The 19,808-nt window shown below is 39.4% G+C and overlaps 1 protein-coding gene across 2 annotated transcripts; it reads left to right on the top strand.

The window, feature by feature from the left end:
* The first annotated feature begins 97 nt into the window (after positions 1-97).
* On the top strand, positions 98-19,288 carry sh2b1 (SH2B adaptor protein 1). Of its 2 annotated transcripts, XM_073841872.1 has the most exons (11): positions 98-435; positions 703-743; positions 2,174-4,220; positions 5,990-6,091; positions 6,455-6,546; positions 6,688-6,773; positions 7,853-8,005; positions 10,915-11,126; positions 11,589-11,763; positions 14,936-15,026; positions 17,339-17,494. In XM_073841872.1, exons 3-11 carry the CDS (start codon positions 2,550-2,552, stop codon positions 17,358-17,360), a joined length of 2,604 nt encoding a protein of 867 aa, XP_073697973.1. In that variant the 5' UTR covers positions 98-435; positions 703-743; positions 2,174-2,549; the 3' UTR covers positions 17,361-17,494. The 2 variants fall into 2 exon arrangements, with proteins under 2 accessions (XP_073697973.1, XP_073697965.1); XM_073841864.1 differs by lacking the exon at positions 14,936-15,026 and having other exon boundaries at positions 17,339-19,288.
* Positions 19,289-19,808: the final 520 nt, after the last annotated feature.

The following is a 19,808-nucleotide window of genomic DNA, read 5'->3' as shown; positions in this document are numbered from 1 at the left end:
CCCTCTTCCTCAGATTTTTTTTTTCTCCCATTGAAAATCCCCCTTCTCCAACACTCCCTGTCCCCCAACCTACACCCTCTCCCACTGTATCGCGAGAGACTGATTGGGACAGCAGGCAGAGAAATATTCATATACCTGCAACAAGAGCAGTTGCAAAGCCCTTATGAATAAATGGATACCATATGATTCATCAATAAATTTGGCATCAGCGGGGTACAGCTAGACGGAGAGGAATGAATATTAATCTAAATACTGGCAGACACACTGCCTGCTTAGCAATACAGCCAGCTAGCTGACCAGCAGCTCAAACTTGATCATTTATTAGCAGTGCTGGGTTAGCTAGTTAGCACCAGGCTAGTTCAATATAGATTTGCACTTCAACTTTTTCGGATTTCACTCACGCCAGCGAACAAATTGCGTCTTTTGTGCAAAAGGGTGAGTTAATCTGACATTTTGTTTATACTGCATGAGATCGTTAGCAAACTAGCCAGCGGTTTCATGAGCTAAAGTTAACTGGCTAGCCCGTGTTAGCTTGGTGTGTTGACATTATCAGCGTGAGAGCGTATTATGACAATTAAACTTCTTTCAGTCAGCTAGTAAGGCGAAGCGTGTTGTTAGGTCCAGTATGATTTCCCATATCTCTTAATTTTATTCTAACTACAATTTGCAGGCTTTTCAACTTAAATGTGTTTTTCTTTACAGCTAACTGCACCGGCCTCGCGTTACACACTGGCCTGAAGATGGTGAGTTATCACCGGAGCTTATGAGCATCATTTCAGCATCTTCCGCTTATGTAAATCGTCCTCATGGGTTTCATATCAAAGTCTCGGTTTCGATTAGTTTTGGTTCAATGATCAAGAAGCTCCAGTTGATGGTTGTATGTGGCTGTTTAATAATATAAATCAGAAATTAGCGCTCAGCAAGTTTTTCAGATATCAGGTGTATTGAGTCTCACAACTCATAGCAAAACAACGCTTTCATCAACATCCCTCATGCATGACAGTTAAAACGTATACATTTCACATTTGCACCATTGGAAGTGCTTGTGCTTAGACTAATACTATTTCTGAGATGCTTAGTGGGAGTTTTCCTTATGTGTCTTTTACCTTTTTTATGAAACCTTTGGTCAAAACAAAACAGAATCTAGACTTAAACTTCCTATTTGATTATAAACAGCATTGAAATGTTAATTTCTGCAGAATATAAATGAGTGCATTTCATTTGTTTACGTGACAGGAGTCACATTGGGTCAAGAGAGATGCACTGTGAAGTTATTATAGAAAACTTGTACAGATAACCACATTGTTATTCATTATTAATGTATGTTTTCCAAAAATAACAATTTGGTCAGGTACCCAGATGCACGGCCATATTGGAGATACTTGGATGTAAACAACAGCATGTTGTACTACTGAATATGTTCTGCTAATTTTTGCTGTATAACCATGAAAAAAACATGTGGAAGCTCCTGAATCATTTAGAGAAGGACTTAGTAAGCAAGGAAAGGGCACAATATTTTGACAAACTAACATTAATAGGTGGTAAAGATATGTACGAGCAGTATATAAATCAGATACTAGCCCAATATTTCACCTTTCTGACCAGAAGTGGTAAGAACAAACATGAATGTAGTCAAGATTCTCGGCCCTGGTTCAGTTTGGCCAACCACAAATGCTTTTTGTTCCTGTTCCTCAGACAGTTTTTTTCACTCTTTTCCTTGATTTGTTTTGAACTTTTGGCAGTCTATAGTACTCCAAGGGCTGGTTCACTGACAGGGCTTAGACTAAGCCAGGAGTAGGCCATAGTTCAATTAGGACATTGAAGTAATTATTATAAACATGCCTTAGAAAAAAAAAAACATTACTGGTGTGAGACAAAACAAGGGCACTGACAGATTTCAAAATCAATCAGTTTAACTTTTTTAGTCTGGGACTAGGCTTAAGCCTCGCCTGTAAAACCGGGGGCAAATGTTTTTCCCGGTGCGACCGATTAGTACAGCCCCAAAACATGACAATAATTGATCATTTTCAGCAACAATAATAAGCGAAATATGCGAGTTTCGTTCTGTTCAGTGGCGTTGTTTACGCTCAGGGCCACCAATATGGCCGATTGATGACATGTTGTAAAAGCACTCTCTTAATTTATCTATTTTTTCTCTTTATTTGACATTTAGGTCACAAATCCATATCACAGGATCCTCGCAGAGCCTTAAAACCGGAGATCACCTGAGAACTACCATCAGCTGAGCCTGCTGCTCGTGACATGTTGTAGTGTTACTCCCCATACAAGCATTAACACATTTAGTGTAGAATGTGAACTATTTCAGAGCACCAGACGTTGACAGAGTCAGATAGTTTCCTTTAAATGGGGGAAAACAAATATCAGTCATTTCCAGGCCACATTTTTCGGTCAGGTTTTCCAAATTCATGTCTATTGTAAAACCATAGCCTGATGAGCAGATTGCGCGCCCCCCATGCTCACGTAGATCGCAACGATCCTGACGTCTTTAATGATCTGTCAGTCTTAAATTGATCACTTATTAGTCAGTCATGAACGGCTCCCTCTTAACCCCGCCCAGTCCACGGGCTGTGGCCAATTCGTCTCCCCTTCCACCCTCCCCGTCTCCATCACCTTCTCCTCCATCTCCATCACTGTTGCCCCTTTCCACAAGACCCCCACCCTTGCCTCCTCCAACTCCTGCCAGTCAGCCCTTGTCGTCGTTATCCGACACACCTACACCATCTCCGTCTCCCTGTCTTAGCTGGACCGAGTTCTGTGAGCTCCATGCCCGAGTAGCCGCCGGTGACTTTGCCCGGCATTTCCGGGCCTTTTTGCAGGAGAACCCGCATTACTCCCCTGATTCGGCAGCTGCTTTCTGCCGGCGCTTCACTGACAGATTTGTGCGACATTTCGAGAGCGAGCTCGAGGGGACTGGTATCGGTAGGGAAGGAACGGTGGGCTGGGTCGGCCAATCCGACGCTACGTCGCTGGAGGAGGACGCAGCGTCTCCGTCCCTTCTGCCTCCTGAGGCCTCCACCCCATGCCCGCCTACTCACACGCGTGCTGTGCCCAAACCAGTCTTGACCCAGGAAAGTCGTGGTACGGAGCGATTCCAGAGCGCTGGAACATTTCAGGACTCGTATGCTCATACTCAGATTCTCCCACCGTCCTCCTCTTCGTCATGCTCTTCCTCTATGGGCGGGAATAACGGGCGGAGGGAGGAGAGGGGAATAGCGGTCAGACATAACCAACTTGGATACAAAGACCTGGAAGAAGAGGAAGACAGCTGGGCTGGGCCTCCCGCCGGAGAGGAGGTGGACACAGACGTAGTAGGACGGGACAATGAGGGCGAGGATGATTCGACCTCGGAAAGAGCCGATCTCAGCCAGACTCCGACTGACCTCAATCCCTCTGGCACACCAGCAAACTCTGGGTCAAAAGGCAATGGGACACCCATTGGAGGTCACTCCAAGAATAAACTGAAAAAGCGGTTCTCTTTGCGCAGCGTGGGCCGCAGCGTCAGAGGGAGCGTGCGAGGCATCTTGCACTGGCGCAGCTCCTCCAGTGACTCCCCTCAGAACTGCAGCTCGGGTAATTCTGCCCCGCTTCCTTCCAGTTACAGCTACACTACAGGCCTGCAAGACGGCAAGAGGAACTCCAGCTCGCAGGGTGTTCCCACTTCTCTCCCTGTCTCTCTCTCCCTTCCCCTCTCTCTCCCTCACTCGTCGTCCTCTTCATTGCCCCCATCGTCGTCTAGCAGCGCCACCTCCCTCTCGCTGTCTGAGGCCCGTGACTGGCGGAGAAGCAACGGCGATGGGGAGAAGGAGAAATGGAGTCACCGGTTGGAGAAACTGCGACTGTCTCGCTCACCACCGCCGACTCTATCCACCTCAGCTTCCTCGGCCGTGTCACCCTCGGCGCTACCACCAAGCAGCATCGGTGCCCCGAGGAAGATGGGCAGGCTGGTGCGGGAGGGAGGCGTGACCGTGTGTTCGTCTTCGGACGAGTTTGCCAGCACTCATGGTTTCCCGGGGTTTTCCTTTGGACTGCTGCACCACGGCACGGACAGCACAGCGTCGGGACATCCCTCTGCCATTGGAGGAGCTGTGGGCGGAAGGGGTATGCGTTGGCACAAGTGCCGTCTGGTTCTGAAAGAACGAGATAAGGATGGAGGGGATGGAGGGCTGGAGTATTTCCTGGAGTTTTACATCCCACCGAAGGTGAGTGAGATGATTTCTGCTGTTATGTAAATTGTGTGGAAATGTGTATTTACATAGTACACAGTACTTAATTGACAATATTTAGACATTTTGCATATGCACCACCACCGTTCATAAGTTTGAGGTCGGTGTGATGTTTTAATGTTTTTTTCATAGAAGTGTCTTAGGCTAACCAAGGCTGCATTTTATTTGGTCAAAAATACAGTTAAACATTAATGTTGTGATACATTATTGGGTCATTCCATGTCAACTCAGTCCCCAGCTCAGATTTTGTTCATATTTTTTTCTGTAGGAAGACAAACATATATGTGACCCTGGACCACAAAACCAGTCATAAGTAGCATAGGTATGTTTGTAGCAATAGCCGACAATGCATGGGTCAAAATGATCTGTTTTTAGAAACAGGTAGGTAAAATATGCATGGCTAAGAACTTCATTTGAACAACTTTAAAGGCTATTTTCTTAATATTTAGATTTTTTTTGCACCCTCAGATTCCAGATTTTCAAATAGTTGTTACTCTGCCAAATATTGTCCTATTCTAACAAACCATACATCAATGGAAAGCTTATTTATTTAGCTTATTAATTTAAAAAAATATAAAAATTGACTCCTATGAATGGTTTTGTGGCCCATGGTCACACATAGTAATGAAAGACAAAATTTTAAATGTCACAGATGTGTATTTACTGAGTAATCCAATATTTTGTAGAGGGGGGTCAAAATGACAAGTTTCACCTGAGGTTTGAAGGGGTGTAAAAATGACTTTAGAAAGCTGGCAGCCTCATTATTTTATTTCTACACAGAGATTGGTAGGTCTGTTCATAAAATCTGTTGACTTTAACATTCATTTCATTAAATGACAAGGGTGCCAAAAATGGCAAAAAACACTTATGTTTTTTTGCTTCAAGTTTGTATGCCTGTAATTTAAGAAGTATTACAGATATCTTAATATCCTTATAGATCCTGGTTCTTAACAAACTTTCCTTTGGTATCTTAATATTATTCATCTTAGATTATTCAAATCTCAGAGGTTGGAGATCTTAATGGAGCTCCTTGAGTAAATTGGTAAATTGTTCACATTTCTGTGGTCAAAAACCAAATGTGGGTCACTTTGCATACAGCAGAAACTTTTTTATTTTAAAGAGGAATATCTGAAGAATATTTAGAATTTCATCCCCATATATGTTTGTCTTTCTTCAGAAAAAAAAATCAAAAAAAAAAAAAATCAAAAATTAAACTCTGGGACATTTCTGAAATTTGGACGATTTCACACAGATTGACCCTATTATATTTGAAGGGACTGTTTTCTTTTGTATACGTTTTAAAATCTAATATATTCCTTCAGTGGGAACTTTATTATTGATTTAAACTTTAGCAATTACTCTAGTCTTCAGTGTCACAGTATCCTTCAGAAATCATTCTAATATTCAGCATATTAGATTTAGTGCTAATAAAAAACATTAAAAAAACAACTTTTTAAAAAAAAAACTTGTTGCTTAATATTTTTGTTGAAACTATGCTAGTATTCTTCTGGATTCATTATGGAATAGAAAGTTCAAATGAAAAGCAGTTCTTTGAGATTTTTTCTAATATTATAAATACCTGTAGTGGCACTTTTGAGCATTTTAATGCATACCTGATGAATAAACGGATTAATGTCTTGCATAAAATATTACTGATCCCAAACTTTTGGACAGTAGTTTATGTATATTTATTTAGTTATTTGTATTATAGCTTAAGTTACATAATTTACATTATTTGATTGTAGGCCTCCAAGCCCAGACTGACTGTCTCATGCTGCTCTATTGTTGATGTGAGGAGCACTACAGCTATAGAGGTGCCAGACAAAGAGAACACCTTCCTTCTACAGGTACGTCAGCACACCTCTATTTTTGTCAAATCTTCCATAATGATGTGAAAACCTTACCTTAAATGTTGAGCTTTGTTAATAATTAACTTTTACCTTACAAGTTAAATATCACTTCTAGATTTGATGTATAGATAAATTACATGAGAAAAAAATTCAAAACTCTTGCTTTAGAACTGAAACTTTTTTTGGTGGTTAAAACCCACAAAATAAATTCTTATACAAATTTAATCTAATAAAAATCTAGTGAACTTTAAACATTTTACTTTTGCATCCTGTGTGGTAACATCCTTCTTAAATATCTAAATCATGAAAAACTGAACTCGTCGCATATCAGCACACTTGATCTGTTTGTGTTTTTCTCAGTTGGAAGGTCAGGTGCAGTACGTGATCGAGACCAGAGATGCGGTTCAGATGAGAGCTTGGCTTAGTGACATCAGAAATGCCATTTGTTTGAGGTAAGTCTTCATGTTTTGAATCATTAAAAAGTGGAACCACAATGTATATTGAAAGGTTATAAAGAGATAATACTCAGTAGCTGGCTTGCATGCATGACAATCAAAACTCAGATCTCAAATGTACTCCTTGACCCTCATCAGTGAGCAAGAGGATGTTGAGGGAGTGTGTGGCAGCGCTCTCACCGAGCTCAGCAGTACGCCAGAATTCAACGACCGCCTGTCTCAAGGTAAGCGTATGGAGATGATGTCACCACGATGTGGTCAGCTGCATTCAGGACAGCATGTGTAATGGGACATGTGCTTACGTCATGTTTGCCAGTGAAAAAATCAGCTCACAAACTCAAACTGCTTAAATAGAGAGGAGCAATTTGAAATATTTATATTAAGCAGGAAAAAATGAATACAAACATTTGTTAGTAACTACGGATGTAACAATATCAAAATCTCACGATACGATAATATCGCAATATGAAGTTTATGAGACAATATTTATTGCAATATTTTAAAAAAAAAGACAAATGAAGACTTGAGAATGGAAATTTTGTACATTTTAAAGTTAAATTCTACAGTCTAATACACTTTGAGAGTTTAAACCCATGTTCTTAACTAAGAAAACTTAAATAAAAAAGTCAGTGAATTGACTTGTACCTTAAGTTTAAACAGGACTCAACCCTCTTTTTATTTGTCACACTGGTGTAAAACAATTGCACTGTAAAGTAAATGAAAATGAATATTTTGTAAGTTTATCATTTTTGCTTTACACTACAGTAAGGAAATTACAATACCTCTTTCCTAATTTCTACACTTGAAAGAGATATTTTGTCATCTGCTGCGAAAATAAAGTATACCTGGTGGCCGTTGAGTTTCCAAATGTGCACTAAACTGACAGCACATGCAGTAATAGAGTTTGCTGCATTCACTGTGAACTGAGCCGTTCTGAGGCATGGAAAACACCAGGTCAAAAGCTGATCGCCTGAATCAAGTGCGTGCTTCGCTTTGAAATGCGTGGCGACAAACTTGATGAAGGGATTAAGCCATATTGTGCTTTCGGTTTTAGTTTTGTTGATAGATACTGTGCCAGTGCATAAGGCCCAAAACACAACTTTAAAGACATTTAATGTTAGAATAAGAAGTTTAAGTATATTTTAAAAACTACACTTTTTGCCCGGAAGCCCAATCGTTTCATATAGTCATGTGACCACAATGATATCCAGACAGTTTTTCTATGGCGATACCATAATATTGATAATACCGTTACATCCCTAACAGATGGCGATATGAGTTATTTGATGTGTTTTTACTATAGTGTGCTATGGTGGAGTTGGTGGTTCTCCTCAGCTGGAGCCTCTACCTCCTGAGTTGCCACCCCGTGCCCCTCTTGATGAATCGGACAGTCGACTGCTTGGTGGGGGCGGAACTGGTCTTGGCACACCTTTTGCTGAAACTCCTGATGCCACAGGTGCTGTACTACACGAAACACACTTTTGTAGAGACCACGATGACATCTATGTTAGCCTAATCCTATTAATATTTTAATACATTGCTAAACATTTAATGGTTAAGTACATTACAGAAGTCAGTGTTGTAATCCAATTTTAATTTTATTATTATTTCATGAAAAAAAAAAAATTATGTGAAAAACAGGAATATTAAGAGAACAATTTGCAAATAAAGCCAAATCTCGTCCCACATGTTAAACAAAATCATCACTTACATGGTTTGCTCAAAATTGAAAAAAGATATGGAAGTTTTTACCACGGGGAAAGACATTGTTGGTATTTCATTGCTGATAAGTCAGCCTGAAATAAAAGTTCACCTATTTATTTTCTAATTTTGTCTTTTTTCATCTAACTTATCTTTTCTGTTTTTAATAAGTATATGACCTTGTCATTTTTAATCAATATAACTGGATCATTGGAAATTGTGTCATTAAAGGAACACTCCACTTTTTTTGGAAATAGGCTCATTCTCCACCTCCCCCCGAGTTAATAAGTTGATTTTTACCGTTTTGAAATCCATTCAGCCGTTCTCCTGTTCTGGCGATATCACTTTTAGCATAGCTTAGCATAGACCATTGAATCATATTAGACCAATAGCATCGCATTCAAAAATGACCAACAAGTTTCGATATTTGTTGTATTTAAAACTTGACTCTTCTGTAGTTATACCGTGTACTAAGACCGGTGGAAATGCAAAGCTTCAATTTTCTAGGCTGATAAGATTAGGAACTACACTCCCATTCCGGCGTAATAGTCAAGGAAGTTTGCTGCCGTAATAAGGCTGAAGCAGGCGCAGTAATATCACGCAGCACATGTGCAAATGCTAAACTAGCTGGGAACTCATTTCTGATAATACTCCGCCTGCTTCGGCCATATTACAGCAGCAAACTTCCTTGACTATTACACCGGAATGGAAGTTTAGTCCTAATCTTATCAGCCTAGAAAATTGAAGCTTTGCATTTCCACCGGTCTTAGTACACGATATAACTACAGAAGAGTCAAGTTTTAAATACAACAAATATGGAAACTCGTTGGTCATTTTTGAACGTGATGCTATTGGTCTAATAGGATTCAATGATCTATGCTAAGCTATGCTAAAAGTGATATCGCCAGAACAGGAGAACGGCTGAATGGATTTCAAAACGGTAAAAATCAACTTATTAACTCGGGGGGAGTTGGAGAATGAGCCTATTTCCAAAAAAAGTGAAGTGTTCCTTTAATTAGTCACCCTCATGTCGTTCCAAACCCATAAGACCATCATTCATCTTCGGAACATAAATTAAGATAGTTTTGATGAAATACGAGAGCTTTCTGACCCTGCTTAGACAGCAACTTACTGACATGTTCAAGACCCAGAAAGGTAGTACTCCTGCCTCTCGTGAATGCATATCAAAGACTGATGCATAAGAGAAGAAATTGTTAAATAAAGTCATTATTTTTGTTTTCTTTGCGCACAGAAAGTATTCACGTAGCTTTGTAAGATTAAGGTTTAACAAATAATGTCACATGAACAATTTTAACAATGTCCTCACTACCTTTCTGGGCCTTGAACATAGTAGTTGCGTTGTATGGGTTTAGAACAGAGGTTCTCAACTTTCTAGTAATGATGAAGAGCTTGATTAGCTTTTTCAGGTGTGTTTGATTAGGGTTGGAGCTAAACTCAGCAGGAAAATGGACCTCGAGGGCCAGAGTTGAGAACTCCTGGTTTAGAACAACATGAGGCTGAGTAATTAATGACCGAATTTTCATTTTTAGGTAAACTATCCTTTTAAGTAAGTACAGGTGTTATGCAATGATATTGGTCCAACACCGTCTTCTCTGAGCAAATTATTTAGTTACTTTACAGACAAAAAGTTAAGTTTCATTTAGACCCATTACCACAGATGTGTAAAATCAAGTACATAGCCATGCAGTCTGCAGTTTGCACAACCATTTGAGTCATTCTGAAGAACTCAATAGTGAATTCAAGTGTGGTGTCGTTAAATGCCACCTTTGCAATATATTAGTTTGTACAATGTCATCCCTGCTATATATTCCTTGGTCAGCTGTATGTGTTATTATTGGAAAGTTTACACATTTAGGAACAGCAGCAGCCACGAAGCTGCAGACCACATACAGTCACAGACTGGTCACTGAGTGCTGAGGCACATGATGCGTAAAAGTCGCCAACATTCTGTTGATTCCATAACTGAAGAGTTCCAAACTTCCACTGGCATTAATATCAGCACAAAAACTGTGCAGCGGGAGCTTCATGGAATGAGTTTCCATGGCCGAGCAGCTGCATGAAAGCCAGTACACCCAGTACAATTCCAAGAGTTAGATGGAGTGGGGTTAAACATGCTGTCACTGGACTCTGGGCAGTGGAAACATGTTCCATGGACAGGATGGGGACATGACAATTCATGCCACTCTGTTTGGCTGTCTAATGGGCAAGTCTGGGTTTGCCAGATATCAGGAAAACGCTACATGCCTGACTGCATTGTGCCCACTGTAAAGTTTGGTCAAGCAATATAAGCAGTTTTTGAGGAATTAGGCTAGGCCCCTACACAGGCCCATGACCTCAACCCCATCAAACACCTTTGAGATGAACTAGAACAGAGTTTCGAGCCAGGCCTTCTCATCCAACATCAGCACCTGACCTCACAAATGCTCTACTGGATGAATGGACAAAAAGCTGTTATAGCTGCAAAGGGAGGAACAACTCTATATAAATGTCTATGCATTTAAGTCCCTGTTGGTGTAATGGTCAGATCCCCCAATACTTTTGTCCATATAGTGTACACATATTGAATCCCAGCTATTAACAGTAGCTCTTACCTTATCATAGAACAAGATTGGAGGTATTCAGTTTGTTTCTTGTTTTCCACAGGGTCATTCCTGTTCTCTGAAGTCTCTGTTTCAGAGACAGTGGAACATCCTCTGAGTGAGTGTCAGTGGTTCCACGGCACACTCTCCCGTCTTAAGGCGGCTCAGCTTGTGCTGGCGGGCGGTATGGCCAGCCATGGAGTGTTCCTTGTGCGGCAGAGTGAGACACGGCGTGGGGAGTATGTCCTCACCTTCAACTTCCAGGGCAAAGCAAAGGTAAATGTGAATGGGCGTTGTTTATTTACACTACAGTTTAAACGTTTAAAGTCAGTAAGTTTTAAAATGTAAGAATTTAATTAACTTATGTGATGGCTAAGCTGAATTTTCAGCAGCAAATTCTCCAGATACATGATCCTTCAGAAATCATTCTAATATCCTTGTTTGGAAAAAAATCTTAAGAGTTAAAAAAGCTTGCTTGATCAATTAAACTGCTTAATATTTTTACCTTTTTTCAGGATTTGAATAGAAAATTCAAATTTACTGACTGACACTTTTATCAATTGATGTTTTCTGTCAGTTTTCATTGTCAGTAAAATCCGCCAGTCCATATCTACAATTTAATGCATTCTTTCTGAACAAGATTGTTAAGTTCAAACTTTTGAGCGGTAGCATACATATGATGGTGATTATCAGTATATGTAAATACCTTTTCCTTCTGCTCTGGTATCTTCCTTTCAGCACTTGCGTCTCTCCCTGAATGAGGATGGACAGTGTCGTGTGCAGCATCTCTGGTTCCAGTCCATTTTTGACATGCTGGAGCATTTCCGTGTGCACCCCATTCCCCTGGAGTCTGGGGGCGCCTCTGATGTCACCCTCATCAGCTTTGTGGGGGCTACGAATGTCCGGCAACCAGGTATGGAAGGCTGGGCTCAACTTTGAGGTGTGAGGGTTTACAACAGAGCATAGATAACAGGGAACTGCTGCATTTTTAGTTGACAGATCATTTGTGAGTGCACAGGCAGGTAAGTGATCACAGGTGCCACTTGCATCTCCCTCAGAACAGCTGAATGGGTAAAAAATGGATATAAATACACTGACTAAATATCCAGGAGTTGTTAAAAGTATAGTCCACACAAAAATGAAAATTACTCACCCTTGTGTCGTTCCAAACACGTGAGACCTCTATTTATCTTCAGAACACAAATTAAGATATTTTTAGTGAAATCCAAGAGCTTTCTGACCCTGCATAGACAGCAACGCAACTGACACGTTCAAGACCCATAAACGTAGTAAGGACATTGATAAAATTGTCCATCAGTGGTTCAACTGTAATTTTATGAAGCTATGAGAATACGTTGAGTTAGCTGTAATTTTGTTTTCTTTGTGCATAAAAAGTATTCTTGTAGCTTCATAACATTAGGGTTGAACCACTGGTGTCACATGGACTAATTTATCTATGTCCTTACTACCTTTCTAGGCCTTAAATGTTTAAGTTGTGTTGCTGTAAATTTGTGTTCCGAAGATGAACGGAGGCCTTATGGGTTCAGAGCAACATAAGGGTTGGTTATTAAAGACTGACTTTTCATTTTTGGGTGAACTAACCCTAACTAAAATGTTAAAAATACTTAATCATAGTTATATTACAACAGCTGTAATGCAAAAATGGGAGCCAATCTAATTTTCATTTTCCTTCATATTTTTAAAGCGTTGTGTTTGTGGAATAAAACCACAGTGGAAAGGTTGTCATCCTAATGTTAACATGTTTTATTGACTAGAGTATCCACACTGCTGGTAAACTTGTCTCCTTTTAAACAAATACAGGAAATAGTAACACATTGTTCGTTGGTTTATTTGATGAATTGGTATTTTATACACTGAATTATAACAAGTTTTTTTTTTTAATTTAACTAAGTTTAAGCAATTGTAGTTAGCATTTAAATAATCTGACAGTTTAATAATTCTGTTCTAAGTGATTTTAAAAACTGCTCAGAAATTCTTAAAGCTAGATGAAACTGATTTGAGATACTGATGTGAGTTTTTAGCAGAGCAGCCATTTTAAAATGACCCAGAAAGACCTTTTTTTAGATTATTTACTTATAAATGAAACCCAGATTATATATTATGCAAAGGTAAAGTCATTTGCATTCTTAGTATGGTGAAGTTCAGTTATTATTGATACTCATTGAGTGAAATATCACACACTAGTGAATGACTACCATTCATTGTAATGTTAATGCGTACACAAGTCAGCACCTTCACACCACATGTGACATAATATCTGTAAACTACGACTCAAGTTTTTACTATTGAATTATTATATCATGTTATGTGCATTTTGATATGATTTTAGAAATATTGACTTGTTCCTGTGAGTAGGGCTGGATAATATGGCCAAAATTTATATCACAATACATTTCTTAATTTCTGTCGATATGATATAATTCCGATATTGATATAAACGATATTTTTAAAAAAAACCTTAGGAAAACTGCCACGAACGACTGTACCTACAAACGTCTGAAAATGAATTTGCCAAGTCTATGAAACCTTCTTCTATATAACTATATAATATTTTAGAAATAAAAACAGTACAAATAAATACATGTTCACCTTTTATTTGTATTTGGCATTTATACAAGAAATGTGAAATCACTGTCAAATAAACATAAGATCTCAGACTCACCTTAATAATATTAATATCTTTAACTTTAAACTATAACATAGGCTGATTCTTCACAAACGTGCTTCAGCCAGGATAAAGAATATGAAAAGTGCTCAGAGTTGCTACAGAAAAAAGTGCAACAACAAAAACACGTTGCTGGATGGGCTTATTAAAAATGCAAATGCATTCTTTACCAGCAGGAGGCGCTTTTGGAACGTCAGAAACAGTGGTTTCCCTGGTAATGGCTAAACACATAGTACAGCTCAGCTCATGCATGCCACTTTATTAGATAAAATGAAAATGCCATAACTTTTCTGAAGACAGTTGGTTCCCTTTAAAGATAGGTTCATATGAAACACCAATGCCATGTTTTGATTTTGAAACATGCAGTGCTCATGTTTATTCAACAAAGTCAACTGCCACAAATAAATCATTGTATGGGAAACACTGGTAATGTATATCAAATGATCGGAAATGTCTTTAAAAATCTAAATATCGTTATTGAAAAAAAATTATGTTGCAATATATTTTGACATTGAATTATTGTCCAGCCCTGCCTATGAGTGAAAGTAGTGTGACTGCATTAACTATGACAAAGTGATGTAATAATCACATAATTGTAATCATTTGGCAGCCCTAATAAAGACCTAAATGTTAAATTAAACAGCTGTTTTGGGGGAGATCCTAGAGGGCCCATGAAAGGAAAAAATAAAAGAGGCGTTCATCATCCGTCAGTTTGATTGTCTTGAAGCCTGGGAAGATTTTAGCGACGCACACGGTCTTTGGCACCGAGCTTGTGTGTGTCATGTGAGTGGGATGAATCTGGAGAGTGATCATATGTGTATTTGTGTATGTGTGTGTATTCTTAAACAACATGGCCACTGCATGAGTTGTTCGCACCTGTCACAGAGATATGACTAATTGTGGGATCACCCCGTGTGTGAGATCACTTCCTGACACGGCATGCTTTTGAAAGGACACTTTGTGCAAGCATCTGCTACGACTACTCGTTCACACACACACACACACGGATCCATCGCTGCTGCCAGAGTCTGGCGTTGGCTGGCTGTGCATGGCTTTGCTTTTGCTTTTTGACAATGATCGTTTCATAATTAGATTTTTGTGTGCTTGACCTGACATATTACCCCACTACATCAACTTACCTACTACTTCTCATCATCTCCTTTTCATCACTTTATACGCTAAACGCTATACATCTATACTTTCACTGCATCTTTTCTTCTGTTTCTTCTTCTACTATCTTTCATTCTAACATGAATTTTTGATCACACACTAATTCATAGCGCACCTCAGCTCTTCTCCCTCGTCTCGTCCCGCTTCAGCCTCTGGCTTTCTCCATAGTGCATATCAGAGCTCTGATTGGCTGTTTCTGTTGTTGTTTGTCGTTGGGTCATCTTCGCAGGCCGGGAAAGGGCAGGCAGCCGCCCCACAGTCTGTGATGTCATCACCACGCGCCACCCCGACTCTCCATCAACCCCCATCTCTGACTGTGTGTAAGTGAGACCAGATTCAACAGAGAGAGATAGACAGAGAAGGTCCGAAAGAATGAAATAAAATCATGATGGTACATGGCAGTTAGCAAATTAAACACATAGAAAATATTAAAGGTACAGCGCCGAAAACAGATAAAGGAATAAGGGAAGCAAATGGTCATGTGAATAGCACTACTGTTAAAAATTGTGGGATCAGCAAGTCCTATACTTACCAAAACTGCATTAAAGAAGTAGTTCACTTCCAGAGCAAAAATGTACACATAATGTACTCATCACCCCCTTGTCATCCAAGATATTCATGTCTTTCTTTCTTTCTTCAGTCGTGAAGAACTTATGTTTTTTGAGGAAAACATTTCAGGATTTTTCTCCATATAGTGGACTTCAATGGCGCCCGCAAGTTTGAACTTCCAAAATGCAGCTTTAGAAGGCTCTAAACGATCCCAGCCTTGGAAGAATTGTCTTATCTAGCGAAAGGATTGGTTATTTTCTAAAGAATTCATAATTTATACACTTTTTAACTTCAAACGCTTGTTTTGTCTAGCTCTGCGTGATCTCTGTATATTCCGGTTCATGACAGTTAGGGTAGGTAGAAAAACTACCATCTCATTTTCTCCTTCAACTTCAGAATCATCCTACATCGCTGCAGAAGCACCAACCTGCAAAGTAGGTCGAACGCCCTTTACAAAAAAAGGTAAAACAGCCATGTAGGGGGATTTTGAAGTTGGAGGACAAAAATGAGATGGGAGTTTTTTGACATACAAGCATTTAAGGGTTAAAAAATATAATTAGTATTTATTTATTTTATTTTATGTTTAGAAAATAACTGATCGTTTTGCTAAATAATTCTTTCTCGGCTGGGATCATTTAGAGCTCTTTAAAGCTGCATTTAAACTGCATTTTGGAAGTTCAAACTCCGGGGGCACCATAGAAGTCCATTATATGGAGAGAAATCCCGAAATGTTTTCGTCAATAAAACAGTAATATTGTGAATTATTATTAATTAATATTGTTATTATTCAAATAACTGTTTTCTATTTTAATGTTTAAAAATGTATTTTATTCTTCTGATAGCAAAACGGAATTTTCAGCTGCTATTACTCCAGTCTTCAGTGTCACATGATCCTTCAGAAATCATTCTAGTGTACTGATTTGCTACTCAATAAACATTTGTGACCCTGGACCACAAAACCAGTCATAAGGGTCAATTTGAAGATTAATATGTCATCCGAAAGCTGAATAAATAAGCCTTCATTGATTCCAAATGTTATCCAAATGAACTTCATAGCAATGCCTATTACAAATCAAAAAATAACTTTTGATATATTTACGGTAGGAAATTTGCAAAATATCTTCATGGAACATGATCTTTACTTTTGATTTTTGTCATAAAAGAAAAATCTATAAATTTGACCCATACAGCGTATTGTTAGCTATTGCTCCAAATATACCCATCCTAATTAAGACTGGTTTTGTGGTCCAGGGTCACATTTTGTTATACATCTGTGCTACTTCGTATTTTCTGGAAACTTTTTTTTAAATTTCTTTTGTGAATAGAAACATCATTTGAAAAACTTACTGTCCCCTAGTGAAATAATATTTAATGAGGAAAATGTGGGGTTGGTGTCATCAAATTGGGTATCATCATGCAAATCAGTCATTTCCAATGTACAGAGCAACTACATTTCCCCAAATTATGCAAATATAACATTCAGTTTTTACACATTTGCATAATAAGGTGAGGATACAGTTTTAAGAATGTAAATAGCATCCATTGTAATTTCATGGCAACTGTACTAGATGAAAGAGTCCAATCTTAAGGAATACAGGAGGAAGAGGAAGCTTGTTCGAATAAGCCAGAAAAAGAGTAGCGCCAGGTCATCCGTTCACTTCAGTGCACATTTGTCTGCTTAACTTCCTCATTCACAGCTGGGTTTCAGTTGCACACATCCATCCTGAAATGTGTGTCGCAGGGTAATGCATTCATCGAACATGTGCTCACTATAGCTTGCGTTATTCGTAATCTTGATTAAATGTCACACATTTGTAGACAGCGAGCTCTGTCTCCATATAAACGTGATTCAGGATGTGTCCATACTTAACGAATGCAATCAGCAATCAGTCGATGACTCCTTACAGCTGTTTAGTGGAGGCAGGGTGTAAACAGTCTGTGTGCAATGTGTTGACCAATTCCATTACTAGCATGTGTCATAGCTGAGATTTTCTCAAAGTTTGTGTAACTTTCTTTTGTGCACCTGATTGTTTTTGTTGTGAACCATCCCTGTACTGGTTCTCCTCTCTGTCGCTGTTCTCAGACTTGACCAGCAGACCCCGTAGTCCTCCTCAGCCACCTCCCCCCCCGCTGCCTCCCGGACGCCCTCCGCCCCCAACCCCGCCGCAGGAACGAGGGAGCGAAACGGAGGCCGCCGGAGGAGGCGGAGCAAGCAGCGGGGCGGAAGAGTGCGAGGAACGGGAGCGGGAGCCGCCTCTCCTCCAGCTGGAAGGGGTGGAGGGCGAGGAGCGGGAAGGAGGGAGAGCGAGAGCCATCGACAACCAGTACTCCTTCTTCTGAAACGGGGAAAGCGACGAGGTGGGATAGAGGAGGAAGAGCCCTTCACAATCAGTATTTTCAGTATTCTCCAGCGGAAGAACTGACCCGTGGGTCACACGACCGAGTTATTAACACTATTAAACATGAGCTTTTGTGGTGCGAGAGAGAGATGGAGAGAAAGAGAGAGAGACACCCAAACACATAAGCATATATGATACTGACGGTACTTTTTTTTTTTAAACACTAAATAACGGTACTACACTAAATTGGAGGTGCATTGTGAAAATGTTGGTCGGCTTTAACTAATTCGTTCCTCCTCTGGTGCTGCTGCTGCTGCTGCATAGGAAGGTACGACAGTGTCAGCGCCGCCACTGAGCTGGTGTCGTGTTTTTAGCAACTTATTTCTTGAAGAGTCCTTCACGTCATCGCAATGTCAAGTCGTTACAGTGTCGGACTCAATTATTGATTCAGATGTCTAGTATTCTTTAACCCTTCGCACTTATATAAAAGGAGTTTCTTTTTCCCCTCAGGTGAGCGGAGATTGTTACCCACCAGCACTCTTGTTATTATTATTATTATTATTATTATTATTACTGGAGCTTTTTAAGTTGTTGTCTTTTTGTTCAGCCACTGACAAACTACGAATGTCACAAAGTAATAACTTTTTATCCTGTTCATTTCGATTGTGCTGATTTTTCTCGTTCGGTAGCGGGCTTAACGACGTCCAGTTTTGCCAAAATCAAGCAAGCCCAGTCCTCTGAAGTCCGGTAGTATTACATCTTAAGGTTAATTACCATATTAAACATCTCCATAGACTCCATTATTACCTCAGAGTCCTGATCTGTCGCCCAGCTCCTCTGCTCTCCCTCTCTTTCTCCCTCTCTGTCTTTATATCCTACCCTTCCTTTTAGCTTTACAGTCTTTGGTTTTTATCGGTGCGTTCATTTCTAAGCTAGAGTCCAGAGGAGGGAGAGAGAATGTCCTTCATTTAAAAAAAGAAAAAGAAATTGTTATTAAATATGAAAGTAATAACTGATGATGATAATAATACTTATGAATTTAATAACTGTCCAAATAATAGTATTATTTTTTTGTTTGTTTCAAAATGCCTTTATTTTTGTTCTTTACTATATGAACACATAATATTTGTTCTCCAAAATCTGTTTTCTGTCTCTAATTTTTTGTGCCTTTTTATATCTCTTCTAATCTCACTCTGTCCCACTGCTGTCTATGCTTCGGTTCCACAGATTTCAGGAAAAATTTTGAAAAGGAAAAAAAAGAGATAAAGAGCCCCTTTCTTCTTGTGCCTTTTCGTGTTGTTAATTGTCATTCCCTCCTGTTTTGTGCCAGTTATTCTTGATTTTGTGCCTCAGTCAGTCTGCCATCCAGTTCAGTGCCTGCATCTGTATTTTCCCGTTTCGTTTCTCTCCTTCTGTCTCGGCTTTTCAGTTGTTCTCGATCCTACAGATCATTTGGTATGATTTCTCTCTCCATTTGCCCTGTGCTCCTCCCTTTTACCCTTTATTTAAACCTCTTATTGTGCCTTCTCTCTCATTTCTCTTCTCTCTCTGTCTGTCTGTGCTGGGACCGTGTGTTAAGGTGGACATTGTTGCCCACTCTGTGTAATTAGAGTTTCAGGTACTACATTGAATTAAATGATGATGATGATGATGATGATGATGATATGATATAATATAATTATACTGAAACAATATGTCTGAGTTGTGTTTGTGTAATATGTATAGATGGATAGACAGACATATAGTGGATGCACGGAAATTGATAGATGGATAGATATATAGTGGATGCATGATAGATGTATAGATAGATTCTTTCTTCAGTCATAAAGAAATGGTGTTTTTTGAGGAAAACAGTTCAGGATTTCTCTCCATATAGTGGACTTCTATGGTGCCCCAGAGTTTGAACTTCCAAAATGCAGTTTTCTATGCAAGGGCTCTAAATGATCCCACCCGATGAAGAAGAGTCTTATCTAGCGAAACGATTGGTTACAACTTATGTACTTTTGCTGAGCTAGACAAGACAAGCATTTGAGGTTAAAAATTATATAAATTGTCTTTTATAAAAGTTTTTTTTTTTTTAGAAAGTAACCCATTGTTTCGCTAGATAAGACCCTTGTTTCTTCGGCTGTGATTGTTTAAAGCCCTTTGAAGCTGCATTTTGGAAGTTCAAATTCTGGGGCACCATAGAAGTCCATTATATAGCGAGAAATCCTG

The sequence above is a fragment of the Garra rufa genome, chromosome 1, assembly GCF_049309525.1.
Source record: "Garra rufa chromosome 1, GarRuf1.0, whole genome shotgun sequence".
NCBI lineage: Eukaryota > Metazoa > Chordata > Actinopteri > Cypriniformes > Cyprinidae > Garra > Garra rufa.
This window is presented reverse-complemented; position numbering and strand designations above follow the sequence as displayed.